Source organism: Narcine bancroftii, chromosome 12, assembly GCF_036971445.1.
Source record: "Narcine bancroftii isolate sNarBan1 chromosome 12, sNarBan1.hap1, whole genome shotgun sequence".
Classification (NCBI taxonomy): Eukaryota; Metazoa; Chordata; class Chondrichthyes; order Torpediniformes; family Narcinidae; genus Narcine; species Narcine bancroftii.
The window spans coordinates 53285246-53311650 of NC_091480.1; the positions used below are offsets into that span (position 1 = coordinate 53285246).

The following is a 26405-nucleotide window of genomic DNA, read 5'->3' on the forward strand; positions in this document are numbered from 1 at the left end:
AGACTCACACCACCAGGTTCAGGAACAACTGCTCCCCCTCCACCATCAGACACCTCAACAAACTCAATCAGGGACTCATTTAAGGACTTGTGCACTTTGTCTTTCTTCTCTCTCTGTATTGTAGTTGTTTACATTTATTTGTTTATATGTGTACCATGTGTAGTTTTTTAAAAAAAACCACCATCAATTAGTGGTAATTCTTCTGTGCAGCAAGAAAAAGGAATCTCAGGGTTGCATGTGATGTCATGACAATAACTCAAAAATCTGAATCTACAAACCATTAAATAAATATCCCTGGCAGGTTAAAGAAATATCTCAAATATGAAGGCAAGTAGTAGGAAACCAGAAAAAATGGGAGGAAAATGGAGTGATGATTGGTTAATAGTGACCCTTTCTCGTTAATCGTGCCTCTCTCTTTTTTGAAAATTTTATTTAAAAATTTTACAAAACATCTAATGTTCTAACAACAAAAAAAAAAACACCCCTTACTACTCCCCTCCCTCCCCTCAACTCTCTCTTGTTATCCCATCACGTCCACCTCCCCTCGGAGCTAAAAAAAATTAATACCAGGTAATTGTTAGTGTATTCATATAACCCAGTAAACATACCAACGGATAAAGTTGCAGATCTATCTTAAATAAATCTCACAAAACCTTTATAATTTTTTCCCCAAAAAGGTTTACCCATACTGAATGTAAAAAAGTTCCTGTCTGTTCTCCACATCTAAAACACAAATCTGATGAACTAAAACCATATTTCTTCAACTTTGAGAGTTAAATACAATTGATGTAAAAACCAAACTATACCACACATGGAGTAATTTCATAACACTCAACACACATGTTCAACCATTCCTCCCAAGACAAAGTAATAGCCAAGTCTTTCTCCCACTTATCCTTCATTTTATGTACATCAACCTTTTCCATCTTTTCCTGCAATAACTTATAAATTTCAGAAATAAACCCTTTCTTTCCTTGATCAGCAATTAATATTTCAAATTTCGTTTGACCTGGTAACACCGATTCTCATCCAAAATTTTCTAACAATAAATCTCAAACTTGATAATAAGGAAAAAAAGAATTTGGTGAAGTGCGGAGCTTCTCTTGAAATTTATTAAAAGAAAAACTTACCTGCTTCAAAATAATCTTCCACCAATTTTACAGAAAGCCAATGTTGCTCAGAACATTCAGGGTAGAAGGGTTTTCTTCTATGCAGATTTAAGTCAGGAGGTTATATACAGAGATGTACGGAGTTTAATCTGGCTAAGGCAGTATTGTGGAAGAAGGGATATAAATTTGCATTTTGATATCCGGCAGAATTGAATGGGCAATATCAATATCAATTTTTTGAGAAGGCTTAGGATGCATCAACTTTTGCTAATTCTTTGCCAGATTGCAATTTGAGCCATGACTTGTTAATGAAACCTCCGGTGAACATAGTCAAGACTAAGAACGGGAATGGAAATGGGATGAAAAGGTTGGAAACTGTGCAACTGGTTGAAGTTGTGCAAACTCAATCTGGACTATAAGATGACTGAATGTACTTTTTTTTGGAGCTCTGGGGGGGGGGGGGGGGAAGGTAGATGACCCTGCTGAATTCGAAGTTATCTGCCACTGGTGGTATTGACCACACCCAGTCAATTGAGAGAGGTGGGGGGGGGGGGGGGTACTGCTTTTGCAGTTTTTTTTTAAGGTTTTTTTTTCCTTTTTTGTAATCGTGCCTCTCTCCAATGAGTCCGGGACTCAAGTAGACAAGGACTGGAACATTTGATTTCAATTACACTATGAGAGTTACTCATGACAGAGAGACCTGTCAAGGCAGTCTTGTATAGCACTTTCACCACAAGATGTACTATCATCACTTTGTGGATAAACATTGATTGGGAGACCAAGAGGACTCCCAAATATCAAAAGGTTTTAGTGCATGGTGCCTTGCCTAAAAGATGTAACCTGAGTGCAGCACTCCCTCATCACTGGGCTAAGATTTTTTGTGCATTTTCCTGAGGACTCACAACCCAACAGTTACGATACACAAACCTTGTACAGTAAAAGTCTAGAAATCCGGAGCACCCAAGAATCCAGACTTTGAAAACTCTCAAAACTTTTTAAATTTAGCAGCCTTTTGAGTGCATGCAGTCATAAGCACCATCGAGGCAGTGAAAACAAACAAATACTTTTTTTGTACTTTGAATTTTACATGAAAAAAATGTTTCATTAATAAACGATCAAAATTTACCTGTTCACCTCTTCTTTATTCTCTTTAAATTTGAATTTAAATCTGGTCTCTCTCTCTCCACTGCCCCCTTCCCACTCTTATTCACCTCTCTCTCACCATCACCCTTCTATAAAGTCTTATCTGGCAATTCTGAGGCTAAAGTAGATTCAGGTTGACTTCCCCAAGGATGAACGTGACTGTGTGGTAGGCACACTCATGGAATAATTACTCATCCACTGATCTTGTCTTATGGCACTCAGCATCATCTTGAATGTCTTAAAAGGATTTCAATTGGAAAACTTAAGAAATACAACAGTTGTAAAGGTTAAAACCTTGTGTTTTTTTTTTTAACTCTTAGTTAATTGTGCCTGGCCACACAGTCATGGGTGTATAAGGAGAAGAGCAGTGGGCTAAGCATGCATCCTTGGGGTGCGCCTGTGTGTGTGAAGTTCAAATTAGCATCGAAAGGAAAACAGTGGTACAATTTGACTGAATGTTTGGCTGCAGGTGCACTCTGGCATTCGACACACCAAATTGCATTAGAGTTGGTGAGATTCAGAGAACTTAATTTGTTGCTAATTCACAAAGTGGACATGTCGACACCAGAAACAGGTTCCTCAGTCATGAGATATGTAAAAATATCATGAAGGTTTTTTGAAAGCCTGGAGAAGACAATTCATTTACATTGAACACATTTGTCAGTTCAATCTTTGGTCTGTGCAGGGTTGATCAGACATTCATTTCAGGACTCTTAACTTGCAGATTATTTATTATTGAATATTTATTTTCTGTATTGCACTGTTTGTTTGCACTTTGTTTTATTTCCCCACTCTTTTTGTAGACGTATTTTGTTTTTTTAAATACAGTTTTTTGCACTAACGATAAGTAGAAATTCTGCCTTGCCCGCAGGAAACAGAATCTCAGGGTGGTATATGATGTCTTTTTTTAGACTTACAACATGGTAGCAGGCTCTTTTGGCCTGGGGAAAACCCACACAGACATGGGGAGAATGTACAAACTCCTTACAGACAGCTTGGGACCCGAATCCCAGTTGCTGCTCTGCAACCGCGTTGCGCTAACCAAGCTGCCCCCTCCCCCCCACCACGTACTCTGGCAATAAATCTGAACTTTGAACTTTAAACAAGACAGTGGCTGGCCCATTACAAATTGGTTGTGGGTGTAAATGAGCTGGGGAGAAGCTGTGTTGGTTTTCTCTGGAGCAGGAGAGGTGGTTCTGATAAAGGGAAACAATTATTAGAGGCATGAAAAAGGTAGAGAGTGCAAAGCTTTTCCTGACAACAGAAGATCAAGATTCAATCAATTATCATAGTAATAAAACAGTGTCCTATTGCATGAACTTTCTTTTGCCTGTTGCAAGGCAGACAGATTTGCCACCGGCAGGAATTGCTGAAGTGCCTCTGACAGTTCGAGAGAGTGAGAGGAGCAAAAGAGAGTCTTCCCCCCCCCCACCCTGCCGCCCCCCCCCCCACCGAGTCACCGAGTGTCTGTCGATTCACCTCCAGCGCTTCTGCAGTCACACAGAGTCCAGTCCAAATCATTAGCAACCTGAGCTCCAGATGTGACCCTCTGACATGGTCAGGAACCCTTCAGTGCCCTCGGCACCTCCTCACATCCCGGTATCCCTCCAGCTAGTTCAAGCCAGTCTCCAGCAATCCGCAGCCTGGCGTAAGTCTCCCGACAGCAGTCTCTGGCAGCCTGCAGCTTCCTCGCCTTGAATCGCCAGCAGCTTGCCGCATGCACTGGTCCCTCAGCTGCAGAACCCCCTCACTGGTCCGCCATCGTGGTCACCGTCCCCGTGGGTCATCTCCTCTGCTTCTCCCTCTCAGATGGTGTGTGATCTTCCCAGACCTGCTCTAGACCTCCGCTTCCCTGGAGTTTGCAGCCCCTTGTGGCTGCTGCCGATTAATAAGTGCCGCCATCTTGGGTGCAGATCAGCAGTCGTAGGATTTAAAATAAAACCACTGTTGGCTCCCTCAATGGACTGTTCAAAGCCTGCACGGAGCCAACGCCAGCCGGCTGGACCCTGTGGGAGTGATGCATTTCCGCTCCCTGTGAGTCCGCACCAGCAGCAGTCAGTGCCACCATCTTACCCTACCTTCGCCCCAAATTGTCTCAAACTAGAGGTTTAAGGCAAGTGGAAAGAGGTTAGAGGGGATCTAAAGAAAAATCTTTTCATCTACAGGGTAATTGAACTGCCTAAGGGAGCGATGGAGGCAGTAACTCATTTAAAAAGTATTAAAGTGAGCACTTGAATCACCAAGGTGTAGTAGGCTACGAAGCAAGTACTGTTCAAAGGGATGAGCACAGATAGATGCTTGATGGTCTTCATGGTGGGTCAACGAGCCTGTTTCTGTGGTGATTGTGACCAAAACTGGAATTGGTCACGATTTTCCTTTTGTTGGAAAAGTCAATGTAGAAAAGTCAGGAACGTTTAAGGTCAGTTATAATGCCCCAAATAGCTGAACAGTCTGTTCACACAAAATGCCAAAGGTCACATGAAAAGCACTAAACCATTTTTTATCTGGAACTTAGGGCAGAAGTGGGAATAGGAAATGAGAAGGAGGTGTGGACAAAGTAAAATTAAATTATATGGGATTGTAGGGTTTAGGAATTAAGGAAATGTAGTGTATACCCACCTGTAATTCTGAAAAAAATCTTTTATTTATTATAGGTGTGGCCCAAAACAGGATATCATTAAACACAGACACACATCACGGATGTATGCTGTAAGAACCTAAGTAAATCCATATTACGTGCCAGCAGAATGCAGAGTTCATTTTAATGGTCGTCATGAAGCCTGATCATGAATATTATTTAAACATATTCCCTGATAAGGATACCTCCGCCTTCCCAAATGGAAATCTGACCAGAATTTAAATAAAAGAACCTGTTCAGAGGGCAAACATATTGCTGGCCTATAAATGTAAAGGTAAAAAGGAAATGATTCCATTCCTATCACATAATACTACATTTGGAATGTAACATGCATGAAATTCTTTAACCTTTGTCTACCGTGAGGCAGACAGAGAGTCGGGACTTTGTCCAGCGCCCCTCATAGAAACCTACACCACCTGGTGTTCCTAGGCAGTCTCCCCTCCAAGTCCTGCTTCGCTTTCAGGCTATTAAGCACTGATCCAACTGTACTCCATTTTAGTTAACAATGGAACAAGGCATTTCAAAATGGAATTCACAATAAAGAGGGATTGCCATCCATCTCTCCTTGGAACTGTGCTATTCTTTTACTGTTCTTTTTACTTTTTAAAACTTGATTTTACCATCCTTTCAATGACCCTTTAAGACATTGCAGCCGAACAACATGCAGCAAAAACCATTTTCACTGATTGACCTACCAGTTCTGTATTTCGGCAAATGCCACCTTCAACTTCTTTATTGAAATATCAATTTCCTCTTTAATAACTGCCCGATATCTGGCTAGGGACACAGTGCAACGCTGCAAGTCTTTCGATGATTTTTCTATGTTAGTACCTGGAGAAAACAAAAAGGAAAAGTGAATTCTTCCAGCAAACTACTCCAAATTCAAAGTGCAGAGAGTGAAAAACAAAATACTAGAATTCCTCAATTCTTTCAAGTATTTCTGCTTCTATGAATATGCCATCAAAGGATGGGAATTTGCGAACTTAAAAATCACACTAACAATACCACAGAAACAATCTGATGCTTTTATTAAAACTCTTTCCATGCACTTATAATTGTAATTAAGATGCAATGAGAACAAATAATACATCATTGCACCTAGCTGATCTCACAATAAAACATCCCTCACCACAAGGTACACACAGGGTAAAGCAGGCACTTCTAGAATTCTCTCCAGTTATACTTCTTCTTTGGCTTGGCTTCGCGGACGAAGATTTATGGAGGGGGTAAATGTCCACGTCAGCTGCAGGCTCGTTTGTGGCTGACAAGTCCGATGCGGGACAGGCAGACACGGTTGCAGCGGAAAATTGGTTGGTTGGGTTTGGGTGTTGGGTTTTTCCTCCTTTGCCTTTTGTCAGTGAGGTGGACTCTGCGGTCTTCTTCAAAGGAGGTTGCTGCCCGCTGAACTGTGAGGCGCCAAGATGCACGGTTTGAGGCGATATCAGCCCACTGGCGGTGGTCAATGTGGCAGACACCAAGAGATTTCTTTAGGCAGTCCTTGTACCTTTTCTTTGGTGCACCTCTGTCACGGTGGCCAGTGGAGAGCTCGCCATATAACACGATCTTGGGAAGGCGATGGTCCTCCATTCTGGAGACGTGACCCACCCAGCGCAGCTGGATCTTCAGCAGCGTGGACTCGATGCTGTCGGCCTCTGCCATCTCGAGTACTTCGACGTTAGGGATGAAAGCGCTCCAGTGAATGTTGAGGATGGAGCGGAGACAAAGACATACATTTCAACTTGGACATCCCCATCCCAAAAAAAATCATGAAAAACAAAGCAACATCTCTGCCATGCCTTTCACATCTGCAGGGTATTCTGAAGCCTGTGCTATTTTACATTTTGTGGACTGACAATTCTGACAAAGGACTCACACACAGAAAATTCCCACAAACAGAATCACGGCAACGACCAGTTTGTTTTCATGTTGGGTTGAGAGATTTTGGCCAGTATCTGGAGAATTCCCCTCTTAATCTCAGAATTGAAGTATGCATCTTTTACAAACAGGAAGGTCTGCAGATGCTGCCATTACATTGCGTGCACACACGAGCACTGGAGAAACTCAGCAGGGCATGCAGCATCCCGAGGTAGACCTTGACGAAGGGATCATTTTCAAAAACGATGGTAACCCTTTGCCTACAGCTGCTGCGTGACCTGCTGAGTTTCTCCAGCATGTTTGTGTGTGGTTTTACAATGGGGCTTTGATGCAGAAGACTGCATTTCTGACAGTGCACCACTCCTTCAGTTCTGCAAAGAGATTTCAGTTTGATTAGCATGTACTACTGGGAGAGTAGGATAATAGAAAAAAATCAATTGGACTGCCTGTACAAATCAGTGGTTGATTTTTCATTGTTATTCCTTGCTCAAACAAGCTTGCAAAGACAAAAATTAAATAAAATCCCAAAAGACAACCGTGCAGATGCAATCAGTTCTGCCCTGATACTATAAAATTTGACAAGCAGCATAAGTTCTACAAGATAAACAGATGACAAAAATTCTGTTCGGGCCAGAAGCTGTGATACAACATTGGTCATTATTTATGTTATTTATGTTATTTCTATTTATGAAGTTTGAATCCAATCATTATTGAGACAAAAGCCTTTATTGGGGGGAGGGGGTGGTAGAGATGAAGGGGTAGGATAGGATGGGTGAGGAGAACAGCTAGTCACGACTATGCAAAGTTGACAAAAACCAAATAAAAGCTGTAATGATCTGTTTAGAAATAGTGATAAAAGTTCTGCAAACATTTGCTTGTCAGGGAAGTCTAGACCCACACATCAAATTTGCTCTGTGACGCTGCCGCAAAACAACAAATTTTGTGACGTGCTCATGACAATCAATTCTGATTCTGAGAATGGCTGTGGATGAAGCTTTAGTTGAAACATTCGTTCTGGATTTTCTGGTGCTTTGAGATGCAGTCACAGTACTTTGTACCTTAATGAATGGGCTCAAGCCCGCAACGTTGGCTATGTATTTTTATCTTTGTTCTAAAAAAGGACACTGTTTGACCTGCTGAGTTTCACCTGCATTGTGTTTTCACACACTACTTTGTGTTTCTGAAATAAACTCAGGCCAATTATTTGTTGCCATGCACAAGGGCTGACAACCTGACCAGATTCCTTCCATATTGCAGAGTGTAGATTCTGGCACAGAGTAAACTGCATGGAATCAAGAATAAACCAAGAGCCATTAGCATTCTACAAACTGGAATGTATAAAACCTTAAGCGTTTAAACATTAAAGCCAAACATTGAGTCTTTAGTTATTTGCTAGAGAACCAACCAGAAAGTTAATTAAAATGCAAAATTTAAATATCAACTTCAACACAAACAAGGTATATCCTCTTTGATAACCTATTCATGTATATCTGACTGCACAGAATCATCAGGATCTGAATGCATGAACAAACTTGACAAACAGATTTTTCAATTCAGCATTTGCAAATCATGGTAACAGCTGGTCAACAGCTTGTGTGTCAGCCACGTGTATAAAGAAATTTTGAGAAGTCAGTATCTGTCGAGAGTTTCAATAAATTCACTAATTAAGTGCTCAGCAAAATTAGCCCTAGTTTTCCCCACATTGATATTAATTTGATTACACAGAAGAATTCAATTAATCAGGTTCTTGAATAAATAAAGCAGTTTTCAGCCAAAAATAAAGAGTAAAACCCATTAACTGGAATTCAGGCAACTGGCAGCCTCAAGCAACAGAGAAAAAACTTGGAAAATAAATACCGTATATTTCAGCGTACAAGTTGATCTTCAGATAAGTCGGGTCCCCATTTTCATGGTTTTAACATATATCGGGCGTACAGGTCAAACACCCAAAAATTGTGATAACAGAGCTGTTGGGCATTAGCTGAGGTCGGTCACCATCATGGAGGCTCCAGCAAATGACAAAAGTATGAAGCGAGTTTTAAGATACAAGTAATATAAATGGCCAAGAAATCCAGCAACTGGAAAATTTCATGTACATGAGAAGTTGGTAAGAGATTGGGGAAAAAAGAGACTAAGAAAAATACCAAAAAGGCATTGTTTGATGAGAAGAGCAATCATTCGTTGGCCAGAGTTGGAAAATCATGTCACAGCATGGGTACATGAACAGAGGCAAGATTGCCAAATGGTCATGTGAAATTAAATAAGAACATTTGCAATGAAGTGGGCAAAGTTGCACCCAGAACGTAGTGAAGATTTTGAAGTGACAGTAGGCTGGTGCAACCATTTTGTGAACAGAAAAAATCTGGTATTACAACAAAAAACAAAAATTGCACAGAAACTACCAAAAGATCTTGATCATAAAGTTGTAAGTTTTCACTAGTTTATTACATGTGACCGGCAGAAACACCAGTTTGCATTGGCAAATATTGGAAACATGGACAAAACCCTCATGAATTTTGACATGATAGGCAATAGAACAGTGGAATGGACAGGTGTGAAAACTGTCCAAACCAGAAGTACAGACCATGAAAGGACCAGGTTTACCGTGGTGTTATCATGCATGGCCAACTGGACAAAGTTAAGACCCATGGTCAACTGAAAATGAAATTCCCAGCAGGTATTTTTGTCCATTTTCATGAAAAAGGATGGATTGATGAAAATGGTGTAAAACTATGGACAAGCAATATGTGGAACAGGCGCCCAGGTGGTTTGTGCAAAGAATGGAGTTTGTTGGTCTGGTTTATGTTTCGTAGCCACGTAACTGAGACCAAAAGTAGATTAGCACTAATACTTACATTGCAGTTATTTTGGGTGGTTTGATGTCTCTATTGCAACCTCTCAATGTCTGCTTAAACAAGCCATTCTGATGGGGTGGGGGGAAGAAGAAATTATAAATATATGTGGTGTAATTTCTGAACTATATTGTTCTATTAAATGTCTAATATATGTATAAAAAATTTAAAAATATAAAAAAAAACCAAAGAGCACGTGCGTGAGAAATGGAATACATGGATGTTGAGTGCAGAAAAATCGTTCACAAAAGGTGGGGCAATATGTGCTGCATCACTTGATGTGCTGTGTGACTTACTGCTCAAAGCATGAGATAAAGTGAAAGCGGAGACTGTAATAAAATTGTTTATAAAGTGCGGTATCTCTAGTGCAATGGACGGTATGGAAGATGGTTTATTGTGGGTCACTGACGACAAAGTAGAAGCCGCCTCATCAGATACAGACTGGGACCCGTATGATGACTGTTTAAACAGTGAAAGTATGGATGTGCCTGCTGTGATCTTTGCCTCAGATTATTATAGAGATAGTGATTTTGAAGGATTCTAAATGTGTTTTTTTCCCCCCAATAAAAAATTTTGTTCTAATATACTGGTAGCATGAAAATTTGTTGTAGTTGAGTTTTTGTTTTTCAAATGTTGACTTATACACTGAATCGGTGTCAAGTAGTTTTTTTTAAAAAAGTTGAATTTGAGGTCTCAAAAATATATCTGGCTTACAAGTCAACCCCCCATTTTTTAAGCTTTAAAGACTCGACTTGTACGCCGAAAAATACGGTAGGTGAAAAATACAGCAGTTTAAAATTGACGCCCCTTCGCAGTTAGTTAGCCAATAAGCAACACAATCTCAAGCAACTGTAAAATTTACTTGTTCGGCATCTACCAATCTCCATAGGTGCCGGATATCAGGGGGTTTTACTGTCATTTTCCATAGTTTGCTCAATTTACTGTTGCTGTTCAATGGAGGACAGTAAAATTTCCCCTTTCTTTTTCTTCTAGCTGATGTTCAGTTACTCTCCTCAAAAAAAATCTAATAAATAGTTTTAATACCACAACCTTTTGTAGTGGCATCATTTGAACAAGATTTTCAAGTAGCCTCCACCACTCTGCAACATCATGCAAAAACAGAAGCAGCCTGAGTTGCACTTTTTTCTTGTGGGGCAGCACAGGTAGAACTTTTGCTGCAACTTTGGAAAGACACAGTGACTACCTGCAATTCTCAATTTCTCTTTACTTATTTGCTTATGAAAATAGTCTGCCTTTTTCAGCGGGAATTTTGTAATCATGCCCATCTCCATCTTTCAACAACTAAGATGGAGATTTGAACTTGATGGATGCATCATTTTACCTGTACATTACAAAAAACTATCAGAGTGCTAATGCTCAACTCAATCCAGCGTAAATATTTATTTGAAAAATAGAGGGGGTGTTTTACTGATTTAAAAAAACCAACAGCTTGCAAACTTCACTTCGGCTGTCATAGTTCTGAAGATGTTGGGCATGCAAAGGTGAAAGCCTCTGCTATGTTAGGAAATTTAAGAAACTGTTCAATATCTCCCCCATTTCTCTAGGCTCCACACACAGTTTTCCACTCTGATTTTCTAAGGGACCAATTTTGTCTCTAGCTTTCCTCTTACCATTAACATATTTGTAGAACTCTTTTGGATTAGTTTTCACCCTGCTTGCCATAGTTTTCTCGTACCTTCTTTTAGCTTTCCTAATTCCTCTCTTAAGATTCCTCTTACATTCAATGTATCTTTCAAACATCTCCTTAACTCCATGCTTCTTATATCTAATGTACTTCGAACCAAGTTTCCAATATTCCTTGAAAACCACAGCTCTCTCAAACCTTTTGCCCCTCCTTTTAACCTAACAGGAACAAAGCTTTTGCACTCTCAAAATCTGATCTTTAAAAGACTTCCATCTCTCTACTACATCCTGCCCATAAAACAAATTGTCCCAATGCACACCCTGCAAGTCCTTTCGCATCTCCTCAAATCTAGCTTTTCCCCAATCAAAAACCTCAATCCTTAGCCCTGATTTCTCTCTTTCCATAATGACATTGAAGCTGATGGCATTATGATCACTGGACCCGAAGTAAATTGAGAAATGGTCAGACTAATGAGGGGAAGCTTGGTTACTAATCCAATTTGATGCTGAACAATGGAACAAGTCTAAAGTTGGGAAGGGCAGTTTGTTTTGCAAGTAATTGTTACAATCAACAAGCAAACATGACCACAACTGATTATATGCATGTCACCATGACATATGATCTGAGTACAAATCTTTAATCCCTTGGTTAACCCATTTAGTGCAAACTAGGAAAGTCTAGCTTGTGACTCCCCCTTGTATTCTACAGGCTTTGACTTCTCTGACGAGCTTGCCATGTATGACTTTGTCTTATTGAAATCCACACACTGCTCTTCAACCCAGTTACCTCCTTGAAAAATTTTGAGAAAAGAACCCGAGAAAAAATGTCCTAACAAAGGTCCCTAATTTAAGGATTTGAAAAGTGAGGAACAAAACCAGGGGGACATTAACCTGATAGCCCAAAGGAAACACATCCAGAGAGTGACAAGAATGTGGAACTGATCATTATGGAGTAATTGAGAGAATGTGTTTAATGGAAAGCTAAATCAGCATTAAGGAGAAGCATTTTACAGGGTATGGATGAGAATAAACACAAGACAGGGACTGTTCAAGCTGAATTAATGATTTCTCTGACGTACATTCATGTTATTTCATATAATCAAGCTCCCTACCCAGTGTCACATTTTCTTTGGGCACACGTTGGAAGCACCACACTCAATAAATTTTAAATATAGTCATACAGCACGGTAACAGGCCATTTTGGTCCACGAGCCTGTGCCACCCAATTCACTGACAACCCCAGTAAGCTTTGAAGGGTGGGAGGAAACTAGAGCCCCCAGATGTACAAACTCCTTACAGACAGCACGGGATTCAAACCCTGGTTCCGATCACTGGCGCTGTAACAGCGTTGAGTTAACTGCTACACTGACTGTGCCTCCCCCAAAAAAAATAAAATGGACATAATGATACAACAAACAATTTTCCTAACGAGGCCTTGAAATAGATCCAAATTTAAATCATGCATAACACTTTCCAAATACTCCTTACCTGTTTTTTTATTTTTAGGTGAAATAAATGCACCATCATCTGGCCAGACTACGGAAAGGGAGGCAGAGGCCTGTGACCTGGACTGGGTTGCATTTCTTTGTTGTTGTGTTCTAGAGTGGGAACTAGGCTGAAACTTTGATTCTGCTTTACATTTTTCATCTTTTATTGCAGGTTCTGAAAAATATTTGTGAAGGGAATTGGTCAGGAATTAATGTTCTTTAAAATTTTTAAAAAAATATATAGCATGATAACAGGCTTTTCTGGCCCTAGCCCATGCTGCCCAATTACATGGAGCACCCGGAGGAAACACACGCACACACAGGGGAGAATGTACAGATTCCTTACGGACAGTATGGGAGTCAAACCAGAGTCGCTGGCATATTAAGTGTTGTGCTACGTTGATGGCAATATGTACATTTCCCCAGGTCCAACTTTTCTAATTTCAAGACAAAAATCCATATCTAGCGTTTTGAAAAATTCTGAGCAGAATGCCACAGATACAACTTTTTATCTCCCAAGTAACGGAGGTGGAATTTTCATCTAATAATCTGACTACAAGGGGATAAATGTGTATAGGGGTAAAGTACAAGCAATTTTAAATAAAAAATGCCTAGTAGGAATGAGAAAACTTGAGGCCACCAGTCTGAAGTTTAAGCAGACACAATAGTTAAAAGACTACATATACAGATATCTTTGCTTGTCGATGCAACAGCAAAAATACATAGACCATTGTGGAAGCATGGAGAGGGTGCAGAGGAGATTTACCAGGATGTTGCCTGGATTGGAAAATAAGTCTTATGAGTCAAGGCTAGCAGAGCTGGGACTTTTCTCTTTGAAGCGAAGAAAGATGAGGGGAGACTTAATAGGGGTTTACAAGATTCAGAGGCATGGATAGGGTGGACAGCCAGTGCCTTTTTTCTACGGCAGGAGTAGCAAACACCAATGTTTGTACAATGTCTGTACAAAGTGAAGGGAGGGATGTTTAGGGGAGACATCAGGGGGTAAGGTTTTTTTTAAACAAAAAACACGCAGAGAGTTGTGGGTACCTGGAATGCCTTGCCAGGGATGGTGGTAAAGGGGCATTTAAGAGACTCGTATACAGGGATATGGATGAAAAAAGAGGATTATGGAGTAGGGTTTCGTACTTTTTTTTGGCAGGATTATATAGGATAGTACAACATCAAGGGGCGAAGGGCCTGTACTGTGCTGTAATGTTCTATGTTCTAGGCAGATGGCAGTTGGTAGCAAGTTGCACAATAAGAAATGAGGAAAGACAAGTCTTTATAAATGATTTGTAAAGCCTGCCCATATTCTTTAATTTACTGTTGGCATCTTTTTATTCCTGTACCATCCTGTGTTATGAATATTCAAAGCTTTAAATTGTATTTGTATTAAGTGAGACCACATTTGGAATACTGTGCAGTGGTCTGATCACCCAGCTTTAGGGAGGATGTTATTAAGTTGGAAGGGGGTGCAGAAAAGATTTATGAGGTTCCTTCTGGGACTGAAGGGCTTGAGTTATCAGTGAGGCTAGATAGGCTGGGACTTTTTGCCCTGGTGCACTAGAGGCGACATTTGTAGTGATCTATAAAATCTAAGGGGCATGGATAAGCAGAAAAGGGAGTATTTTTCTCCCATGGTAGATGAGCAACTCCCAAGGTGCAACTGAAAGATGAAAGAGGGATTTTTTTCCCTCCCACACACAGGGGTGGATTATGTGGAAGGAACTATTAGAGTGGAGACCCGCAAGATTAAAAAAAAAACACTTTTCAAAATCAATATTAAGCTGTTTTGGCAGGTGGATCTTTGAGAAATAAACATTAAGATGTCAAGATGTCAAGATCGAAGGGCATCTATTTAGAACAGAGATACAGAGGAATTTCTTTAGCCAGAAGGAGGCGAATCTGCAGAATTTGTTGCCACAGGCGGTTGTGGAGGCCACGTCATCAGGTGTATTTAAGGCAGAGATAGATCGGTTCTTGATTAGCTAGGGCATCAAAGGTTATGGGGAGAAGGATGGGCAGTGGGGCTGAGTGGGGAAAATGGATCAGCTCATGATTGAATGGCAGGGCAGACTCGATGGGATGAATAACCTGTTTCTGCCCCTACGTCTTATGGTGCTATGAAATTTACTTGAGGTACCACAACAGAATTTCCAACTTCCTGAATTTAGCATTGTATTAGTTTTTCGGCATTCAAACCCAACTCTTGATGCATGCAGGAAATCATCAGAAAGAAAAGCTTTTTTGCAAGTTCTGTGGTTAAGATATGCAGGTGGATGGAGTCATCACCATTAACAAGTTTCAGTGTTATATTTAGTTCACAGTTTGTACAAAATAGATTCAATTAGCCACTACAAAAATTAATCTTGATTTTTATTACAGTAAAATCCATGTTTTTCAAAATTCAAGCAACCGGCAACCTCAACCAACCAACAAAAAAAAGCCATAGAAAATAAATGGGTAAAAAAAAGTTTAAAATTGGCACGCCTCGCTGTTAGTTCTCCATACAGGCAACACGGAGTCTCAAATAAGCAGAAAATTTCCTTATCCTGCATTTACCAATCCCTGTAGGTGCCAGATACCAGGGCTTTTACTGTATTTGGGAGAGATCAAGAATATAAAACAATGAAAAGTTAATTTAAAAAACAATTGCAGGGAAAATTGTGCAAAGTATAAAGATAATTTATCAATTCGATCACAATTTAGATGCACTGACCCATTATACCATTGATTTCAGGAGTCAATGATTCAGAATCTTCAAACTCCTGGGCATCCATGGAAAGGGTCTCCAGGTGTTCACTGACAGAATCCACTGACTCATCGCCATTCATGGACCCATTGACGTGATAGCAGTTTATTTCCTCCTTCTCAGAAGAAGCCGCAGATAGTTCTCCACCGTTTGATGTAGTTTTTCCAGGCTGTAGTGGTTCTGGCTTTGCATCAACGTTTGGCTTTGGTTTAACTTTCTTCTTCCTTTTGTTCTAGGTATTGTTAAAAAAAGGCACATGCTTCAAACATTGCTTACTTTAAAGACCTTAAAGGCCAACATTTATTACCCATTCCAAATCACACCTTGAGAAGGCGGCAGGCTGCAGGCTGTGGTACTTTCATACGGGAGACTGGTCCTTGGCAGTAGAGGGTAGTTGGACCCAAGGTGACTGCAGTGTGGCAGATAATACACAACGTAGCCATGAAGCACCAGTGACAGAGGGAGTGAATGTTTAGGGTAGTGAATGGGATTCCAATCAAAGGGGCTGCTTTGTTCTGGATGATTCAAGTGTTTTTTTTTAAACTAAGGTGAGTGTTGTCGGGCCACTCTCCTCCAGGCAAGTAGAAAGTATTCCATTAGCCTTCCAATTTGTGCCCTGCCAATGCAGGTATTCGGGGTTGAGTTACCTGCCATAAGATACCCAGCCCGCAGCCACAGTAACTGATTGACTGGTCCAGCCAAGTTTCAAATAAATGAGATTCCCTTGTCATTGATGGCCGGGGACTCAGCAATGCCATTGTTCATCAGGCCTGGGTGGTCAGACCCGCTTTTGTTGGGAGATGGTTATTGCTTTGTGCTTGACACAAATACTACTTGCTATTTATGAGACTATGCCTGTCTCAATCTTGCCACATGCACAGATGGATCCAAAATCAGTTGGGTGGCAATATGATTTTTAGAAAATTTTAAGCAATAATATTGGTTAGAATTGAATGCATATTTCTTTGTGGGATAAAATATTTTATCTAAAGGTCTCTAAAACACAAATACTCAATTCCAGCTAATCTGTTACTGGACAGATACATCCAGTTAATATGACAATGGTGTGCGACACAGGTGCTGGCTGGAGAGCTGAACTGGAACAAGAGGTTTGCTGGCACGGTCAACGCAACGCTCTCACAGCACCAGCTGTGGGTTTGAATCCCATGCTTTCCTCCCAACATTAACAAAAAAAAAAAATCACACCAGGGTTATAGGTCAATTGGGTGGCCATGGGCTGGAAAGGCCTGTTACTGTGCTATACGTCTAAATTTAAAATTAGGGTGCAAAGGATTCACAGAAGCGGAAAAGGGTCAAAGGTTATTGAAACAGCATTGGGACAATGTTAGCAGAGCAAGATTTGAAGAGTGTGATTCAACAAATCGTGACGGTTGGGAGATGAGGGACAAGTTGTTGGTTGAGGCAAATGGTGCAATGGATTAGCACACGACATTACCTTAACGCTGCTTGAATCAAGTCCACAAAGACAGGAGTCTTCTCCTGAGTTACCTGGATTGTCCCATTCAAAAGGAACAGTTTTAACCAAGTTCCTACATTTCTTAACTCCATCGCGCTAAATTGAACTCATTAAAACCAATGTTAATTCAAGAAGGAAATATACAAGTAATTAAATTCTATACACAGGGGCCTGGTAAAGATCAACCAGGCACTCCCAATAATAGAATGGAATAGAAATTCCTGACATTCCGAACAATTAATGGAATTCAAAATTGTTTCCACCCCCCCACTCCTCAAGGCCATATTCCATACAGCATTACTCATCCATGATGTGGGCCTCACTCGCAAGACCACCATTTAATGCCCAATTCTGATTGTATTTGAGTAATGGTGCAACATTCTTAAACAATTGAAGTCTATGAGGCAGAAGTATTCCCACGATCTATTTGGTATGAACTTCCAACATTTTAACCTGACGCTGTCGAAGAAATAATGCATTTCCAAATTAAGTTAGTACATTTCAAGTTGCAGAAGAGGGGTGGAGAGATCAAAGGGAATTTCTTGACAGGTGGAGGCCAAAAGAAAATTAAATAAATAAATTGATAGCTGTTGAGAACGAAGAGTTGCGAAGACAACTTTATTGTCTATAAAAGGTGTAAATGGGAGAAAATTGAGAATAGAAGATACTAACAAACCACGATGGAACTGAGATATAGAACATAGCAGTTTGTGCAAATCTGAAAGAAAGGAGAATACGGGAAGAGCCCAGAAAGCCAGGCAGCGCCTGATGAGAGAGAAAAGCAGAGTTAATGTTACAAATCAATGACATTTTAAAAATGGTTAGATTGTAGAAAGAACATTGAGGGAAATTAGAAAGGCAAAAAGGTACAAGGGGGCTATAGCAAATAGGATGAAAGCAAATCTGAAAGGTTTTTACCAATATGTGAACAGCAAAAGGATAGTTAAGGATAGGATAGATCCACTGGAAAATCAGAGCAGAGAAATGGGCGAGGAACCATATGAGATGGGGGAAGATATTGAATAAATTCTTCTCGGTGTTCACGAGGGAAAGGGATATTGAATTGTGTAGAATAAATGAGGCAAAAAGGTAGTTATGGAAAAGATAGGGATTAGTAAGGAGGAGACTTTAGAACTCCTGGGGTATATAAAGCTAGATAAGTCTCTTGGTCCTGATGGGATTTTTCCCCAGACCTTAAGGGAGGTCAGGGAGGAAATAGCAGAGGCTCTGAAAGTGATTTTTCAATGGTCACTGGAGGAGGGTGTGGTTGAGAAAGGAAAGGGTTAACAGCTAATAATGATAGTGTAGCTAGGTTTTGCAGCATCCTAGTATGGCGAGCATGGCAATTCAAAAGGACCAATTAGCACAATGACCAACTGTAGGAATTTACTCTGAACCAATCAAACGAGCAGGTCTGATAAGAGGCTGTCAATCATCTGTAGCAATGGAATTTGTACAGTAGCAATTGCATTGGTTAAAAATGTATTGTGTGAACTTTTGAATGGGCCAAATGCAACTCCGCCCATGTTTGAACAAGACAAGGGGAAAGCTTTGAAACACATGTTCAGTTTTCTCCGCCAGCTTTCACAGAGAGAGCGTCTCTGTGAGTCTCTGTACAGATAATTCAATTCTGCAGAATAAAGGAAGTCCGACCAAGACTAAAGTTTGGGGTACAAGTCATTTCGTGTGATCCACCAAAAGAACCGGCATCCACATGGTGCCGCAGGATTGGCGGGTTGCAAACGTGGTTCCGTTGTTTTAAAAGGTGTCGGCCAAGAAATTATCGGCCAGTAGGTTTGACATCAGTGGTGGGGAAACTAATGGAAGGAATTCTTAGAGATAATATGTATAAATATCTGGAAAAGCAGGGATTGATCAGGGAGAACCAACATGGGTTTGTGAGGGGAAAGTTGTGTTTGACGAATCTTGTTGAATTTTTTGAAGAGGTGACCAGAAAGGTTGATGAAGGTAGAGCAATTGATGTGGTCTATTTGGATTTTAGTAAGGCTTTCGATAAGGTTCCACATGAAAGATTAGTGAGGATAGTTCAGTCTCTAGGGATTAATATAGAGATAGTCAGATGGGTTCAACGGTGGCTGAAAAATCAGCACCAGAGAGTCATGGTGGACAACTGTCCGTCAGGATGGAGGCCAATGATGAGCGGTGTACCTCAGGGTCCCTTGTTGTTCGTCATTTATATTAATGATTTGGATGATGGGGTGGTAAATTGGATGAGTAAGGTTTTCTTGGACTACAGAAGGATTTGGACTGTTTGGAAAGGTGGGCTGAAAGGTGGCAGATGGAGTTTTATGTAGATAAGTGTGAGGTGCTTCATTTTGGGAAGAAGAACCAAAATAGGGTGTATGCAGTGAAGGGGAGGGCAGTAGAGGAACAGAGGGATCTTGGAATAATGGTTCAGCATTCCTTGAAGGTGGATTCCCATGTAGAGAGGGTGGTGAAGAAGTCTTTTGGTATGCTGGCCTTTATAAATCATAGCATAGAATATATTAACTGGGAGGTGATGTTGCGACTGTTTAAGGCATTGGTGAGGCCAAGCATGCAGTTCTGGTCCCCAAATTATAGGAAGGATATAAATAAGGTTTACAAAAATGTTGCCTGGATTGCAGTATCTTGAATACGGAGAAAGATTGAGTCGACTGAGACTTTATTCGTTGGAGTGTTGAAGGTTGAGATGGGATTTGATAGAGGTATTTAAAATTATGAAGGGAATAGATAGAGTAGATGTGAATAGGCTCTTTCCCATGAGGGTAGGGGAGATTGGATCAAGGGGTCATAAGTTAAGGGTTAGGGGCCAAAACTTTAGGAGTAATATAAGGGGATGCTTCTTCACTCAAGAGAGTGGTGGCTGAGTGGAATGATCTACCAGAAGAGGTAGTTGCGACAGGGTCAATTCTGTCATTTAAGAGGTTAGATGAGTACATGGATGTGAGGGGGTTGGAGGGTTTTTGGCAAAGGAGTGGGTAGGTGGAACTAGTGGAGTTTCACATAAATCGGTGCAGACTAGAAGGGCTGATATGGCCTGTTTCCATTCTGTAAAATGTTATATGGTTATAAATGAAAGCATAAAAATGAAAGATGCAGAAAATCTGAAAAACCCAGGAAAAGCTAATGACTACAAATGCATATATTAGGGTGGCAGGGGCTCGTGGGCTGGAAGGGCCTGCTTGTCATGCTGTATCTCTAAAATGGAGAAAAAAAATAATTTGGAAAAAAACTACAAAATCTTAAGAGGAAGATCAAGTATGAGTGTAAACTACAGATACAGCTGAAGTAAGCATTGTTCCCCTTGATGAGAGTAGGGATTTAATAATGGAAAGTAGAGAGATTCTGAATAATTATTTTAAACCAGTCTTCATGGCAGAAATTAAAATTGTCCCAATAATGTCTATCAAGAGGCTATGGGGACAGTTGAGCTTAAAATTGTTTTTGTCATGGGGAATGTGGTATTAGGCAATCTTACAGGGCTAAAGGATGACAATCCCTGGTAGCTGAAGGCATCCTAGTGGTTTAACGGAAGTGGTTATAGAGATAATGTGTGCAGTGGTGATAATCTATCAAAATGCCTTAATTTCTGGAGATGTTCCAGATTGGCAAACAATAAATTTAACACTGTTATTCAAGGGAGGGAGGAAAGCAGAAAGCAGAAAATTATAATCCTGTTGGCCTATTTTCTGTCATGGGGAAATTGCTCGAATCCATTATGGAGGTAACAGCATGTCCTTCAGAAAATTTTCAGATGAACTAGTAGACTAAAAATGGCTTTATGAAAAGGAAATAATGCTTGACAAGTTTGTTAATATTCTTTGATATATTCACAGTGGAAGACACCTCTAACATATGTTTAAGAGCAATGTTATGGGTGTGAGGGGAGGAGAGTGATACAATCACCATCACTAAAGTGGTAGCATCGAGAAAACCCATGGGACTAAAGGTGGACAAGTCCCTGGTCCATAGTGCACTGAAAGTAATGGCAGGAGTTATAATAGAGGTATTTGTAGAAGAGTTTTTAAAAAAATGAGACTTCAGTTGCATTGAATGACTAGAAGTTGGCAATGTTCTCTGAGCAGAGGAGATCTGTATGAGGTATTTTAAGATCAAGAGTATAGACTGGGAATGAGGGTCATTTGGCAATGAACTGAGGGAGAGATGACGAAATACTTAAATAGTGGTTAGGGTTTGAAATGCACTGAGGTAGTAGTGGAAGCAGATTCAATTGTGGCTTTCAAAAGGAGAATTATCTGAAGTACTTGTTGGGGTATAGGAAGGAAGTGGGGGTTGGGGTGGCTGGGCTGGACTCCAAGAGTTGAATGACCTCCTCCTGTGCTGTAAACACACTGTGATTTTATTCCACTACAACAGTTCACTGCGTTAACCACTGCTTTTCAATCAGGAAGCCTAAAGATGATTTGAAAAAAAAATTACATACACGTTTCTGCTCTGACATGCACATTTTGTTACAAAATTTTAAATGAATATTAAGAAATACATGTATTTTTATTCATACAATTATTTTTTTAAACTGCTAATTTGTATTAGTTTCAATAATCAAAAAGTACACATACATACTAATAGTCTAATTTTGTAGACCAATTTTTAGTATAAAATTTAGGGGGTCCACTATTACATGCATATTACTTTTGACCTCAGCGAGCGTCTGCGTCATTCGAGGCATCAGGAGTTTGGATGGGCAGGCAGCTGGAGCCTAGTCTGTGGTTTGGGTGTCAGGAGCTTTAGTGGGTGGGTGGCAGGGCCTAGGCAAGAGTCCAATTCTGGGGCTTCGGGAGCTCAGACGGTTGAGGACTAGGTGAGAGTCCGAGATGTTGGGAGTTCAGATGGGAGGGCGGTCAGGGCATTGGGAACTCGGTGGTAAGTCAGAGTTTGGTGCTTTGGGAGCTTGAATGGGCTGGCAGTCTGGGCAAGAGACTGCGGTCGGGGCATCAGGAGCTCCGGTGGGTGGGTGGGTGGGTAGAATTTTACATTCATATATACAGTGTACATACCAAATATTTACAATCACAAGCTGCACTCACTAAAAATACCAGTGAGCACCGGCTCGTACGATTCCAGTCTCAGCCAACAGATTTCTGTAAGCCACATATTATATGTCAAAGAGCCACATGTGGCTCACAAGCAGTGGTTTGGCCACCCCCGATTTATTTGAATAGCAGAACAGAATTAAGGGAAAAAAGTGGCTTTCTACTGTTTATGTCATGTTTCATACCTTTTTTCCTGTTATATTCCATTCTTTCAGTAGCTCTGTGGCATTACCTTGATTAAATTAAAGAATCATAAATGGTTAAATTACAAATATTGTACACAAACACAAATTTTCAAGTTGCCAGGAAACGATTCGTGAAATCTGCATTCTCAAGAATGTTTCTGTAATGATCTTACTGGCTCAACCAAAATTTATGCCATTATACCTTGTGGTTTTTGTTTTTTGTCGGTTATGTTGATGTGGTGTTCTAACATTGTGTGAATATGCTATCACATTTGATAAAAATCCAAAAGGAAGTACTTAAGAAGGTCGATAATACATTTTTCATAGAGCAGACATTTGCAACGTCTAATTCAAAAATAATTACAGGTTAAGAAAAATGAGAGGACGAGTTAGGTTCTTCAAGTTTAAGTTTCCAAAAATACCATGATAACTGAAGAAAACAGGGAAATTGTTGATGATGCTTCCCCTCCACTCCATGTGATGTTTTTCTCTATTCAAGTAGATAAATGTCCTATTTATATGAAAATTACTAATTTTACTGGTTTCAATGGCCAGAATCAGTTTCTACTGTGCTGCAAATAAATTTTAAAAATTTTAAACTTAAAAATTTAAATAGTACAGAACATGAAATAAACAGAGGATGAATGGAGTGAGATGTTGCCCTTTCATTTTCGTAACTGAATTCAAATCGACCCCAAATTAATGAGATGCCGGTGATTGTTGTCTGTTGCCACTAGATTCCCCAGTACAATCCAGTTTCTGGTGTATGCAGACCTGAAGCAGCAATCTATCCCTTAACAAGCTAGGCAGCATCAGTGTGGGTCAATGACCCTTCACCAGAACTCAAAGCAAGAAAACAATTCCAAGTTGTTGAGATGGGGAGGAGTGACAGAGTGCAAACCAAAGTTGTCACGGTAATCTTACTTTAAATGCCGATAGTTAGGGCCAGAAGGAACAAATTAAAACTGAAAGGTAAAGTAAGGTACTGTACCTCAAGCTTCCACTGGGCATCATGGACAATAGAGGCAGTGAAAGAGGGAAGTCAAAATTGGAGTTGAGAATGATACTGCGGCATCCAATAGTTTAGCATTACCCATGAAGATTGAACTGTTTTTCTTTCCATTACTGTTGCCCAACCATAGAACATTACGGCACAGTATCAGCCCTTCAGTCCTTGATGTTGTGCCAACCCATTTATACCTATCAAAAATGAACACCTCTGACCTCATAACCCTCGATTTTTCTTTCATCATGTGCCTCTTAAATGCCCCTATTGTTCCAGCCTCCATCACCATCCACGGCAAGGCATTCCAGGCACCCACAACTATGTTTAAAAAAAAAAACTTACCCCTGATGTCTCTCCTAAACTTCCCTCCCTTCACTTTGTACATGTCCTTTGCCCTGGGAAACAGGTGTTGGCTGCATCTCAGAAACTTGTTGACATGCCTCACATCTTTTGCGCTAGAGGGAAAAGTCCCAGCTCTGCTAGCTTTGCCTCATAAGACTTATTTTTCCAATCCAGGCAACATCCTGGTCAATCTCCTCTGCACCCTCTCTATTGCTTCCACATCCTTCCTCCAATGAGGTGACGAGAACTGAACACAATATTCCAAGTATGGTCTCACCAGAGATTTGTAGTGACCTCACCTTCTGAATTCAATCCCCTGACTCATGAAGCCCAGCATCCCATAGGCCTTTAACTATTCTATCAACCTGCATAGCGACCTTGAGGGATGAATGGAGCGTTTCTATCGTTACTCATTTCAGATTCCAGCATCTGCAGTTATTTTGAATTTTAAAAATTTTGTTTAGTTAACATCCAAGGATACGGTATGGATTTTGATTTGAAAATATACCAATGACCTGTGTGCAACTTATTTGACATTTCTTTTTCCCAAGCCTTCAACAAAGATTTTTTGGAAAATTAGGTTGGTGGGGGGGGGAGTTTGGAACAAATTTTTCTTCATAAATAAATCAATCTGCGAGGCCAGCAGGAAACATTCTGATGGAAGGACTTTGAATGGAAAATAATCTTTATGGTGTTTCTTGCCTGACTCTTGGTGATTAATTCTGTTTTGAAACAGCACAGTGAGAAAACCCAGGAAAAGTACAGTCTTTAAAAACTGGAACATGAACTTTGAGATTTTAAAGTCAGATTAAAAGATAGGGTACACCAATTCAGCAGCTCTATTCAGTACAGGTACCTGGAATTGACTGATGAGAATACAGCTTCAGGTTCCAGAATGGGTTTTGTGCATCTTAAAACTTCTGATCAAGGAACCTTCAACTTTGATCAGGAATTTAAGATGCAGTGGCACAAAGTCCATTTTTATTATATTAGGTCATTCAAAATAGCTACAAGATGACTAATATTCAAAATGCAACTTTTTTTTGAGGTTTTAACCATTGATTTTTGTTTCAGTGATCAAATTTCATAAAGCATAACTGCAATTGAAGTTTGTATGTAGCCAAAGAAATCACTTTAACAGGCTGCATTGTATTTATTACACAAACATAACACGATGCCAAAACTTCAAGAATATCTAATGGTGCTGTTGTTTGTTCAGATTTAATAAATCACTGGAAATATACTCAAAGAACCCAGGTAAACCATCCCACTCATAATTTGAATTTGCACAAATGTTTCACACACCTTAACTCTATGCTCCCAATCCATTATCCTTTTCTCCCTGTATAAATGGATCCTGGATTTCCTCACCTCCAGACCACAATCAGTGAGGATTGGTAAGAATATCTCCTCCACAATCTCCATCAGTACCGGAGTGCCACAGGACTACATTCTTAGACCCCACTCTACATCTATGGCTCGATACAACACCATTTACAAATTCGCTGATGACATCATGGTCATGGGTTGCATAAAAATGGGTGATGCATCAGCGTACAGGAGGGAGATTGAACACTTGGCCGAATGGTATACCAACAATCTTGCACTCAATTTCACTAAAACCAAAGTGCTGATTATCGACTTCAGGAAGGAAAAACCAGATGCTACAATTCAGTCATTAATGGTGGGGGGGGGGGGGTGCGGCGGGGAAAAGAAAAATCAGAGGTGGAGAAGGTGAGCAAATTCTAGTTCTTGGGAGTCAACATCTCAGAGGATCTTTCCGGCACCCAACACACTAAAGGCATCGTGAAAAAAAGCACGTCAGGAGTTCATTATGACACCAGAAACCCTGGCAAATTTCTACAGAGGTGTGGTGGAAAGTGTGCTGACCGGCTGCATCATGGTCTGGTATGGGGACACCAATGCCCCAAGTGTAGAGCCCTGCAAAAGGTAGTGGACACAGCCCAGGACATCAGAGACAAAACCCTCCCCATCATTGAGAACATCTATGGGGAACCCTGCCATCGGAGAGCAGCAGCGATCATCAAGGGTCCACACCAGCCAGCACACACTCTGTTCTCGCTGCTGCCATCAGAAAAGAGGTCAAGGTGCCACAAGACTCATACCACCAGGTTCAGGAACAGCTGCTGCCCCTCCTCTATCAGACTCGTCAAAGACAAACTCAATCAGGGACTCATTTAAGGACTCTTACTTGTGCATTTTACTGATTTGTTTTTCTCTCTTTATTGCAGTCAGTTTGTTTACATTTCTTTATTTGTTTCCATGTGTATGCATCTTCTTGAGTAACTTCCTACACTACCAATAAGTGGCAATTCTGCCTTGCCTGCAGGAAAAGGGATCTCAGGGTTGTATGTGATGTTATGTATATGTTATGTATGTACTCTGACAATAAATCTGAATTTTTAACGGCTATCGTTCCTGCATATGTTTGGACCCAAATTTAAAATAATTAGTTGTATCGAATATTTAGAATGAGAAAAAGATGAAGAAAAAGAACAAAGGTTTACCTTCCATAAAAGCTTGTGCTGCCTTGTCTACACAATTGTCATAATGTTGCAAAACCAGAATGATTTCATTGTTACTCCTGTTAGGGACTATTGCACGAACAGCAGCAATCTGAGCACAAAAAAGTACAAAACAATACAGATATCAAAAGATAAGACAAGGCACAACTTTAGACCACATGATAAACAGGTCTTAAAAATCAGAATAAAACGAGCTGCATTCCTCTTGAAAAGATCACATATAATCTTAGAAAAGGATACAATGCCTTCCTGAAAATGTAACAACCTTACTCAGAACATATAGGCACTTCAC

General features: G+C 40.3%; 1 protein-coding gene across 6 annotated transcripts in view; it reads right to left on the bottom strand.

Annotated features, from left to right (window-relative positions):
• Window positions 1-26405, bottom strand: part of LOC138746933 (spermatogenesis-associated serine-rich protein 2-like) — a 102173-nt gene that overhangs the window by 32942 nt on the left and 42826 nt on the right. For 4 of the 6 annotated variants that reach the window (XM_069905620.1, XM_069905621.1, XM_069905623.1 and 1 more), the window contains 5 exons: window positions 26096-26204; window positions 22220-22266; window positions 15468-15732; window positions 12750-12923; window positions 5586-5721 (listed from right to left, as the gene is read on the bottom strand). In XM_069905620.1, the coding sequence (XP_069761721.1) occupies window positions 5586-5721; window positions 12750-12923; window positions 15468-15732; window positions 22220-22266; window positions 26096-26204 (731 nt within the window). The remainder of the gene's footprint in view (window positions 1-5585; window positions 5722-12749; window positions 12924-15467; window positions 15733-22219; window positions 22267-26095; window positions 26205-26405) is intronic. The other 2 variants (XM_069905625.1, XM_069905626.1) reach the window with 2 other exon arrangements.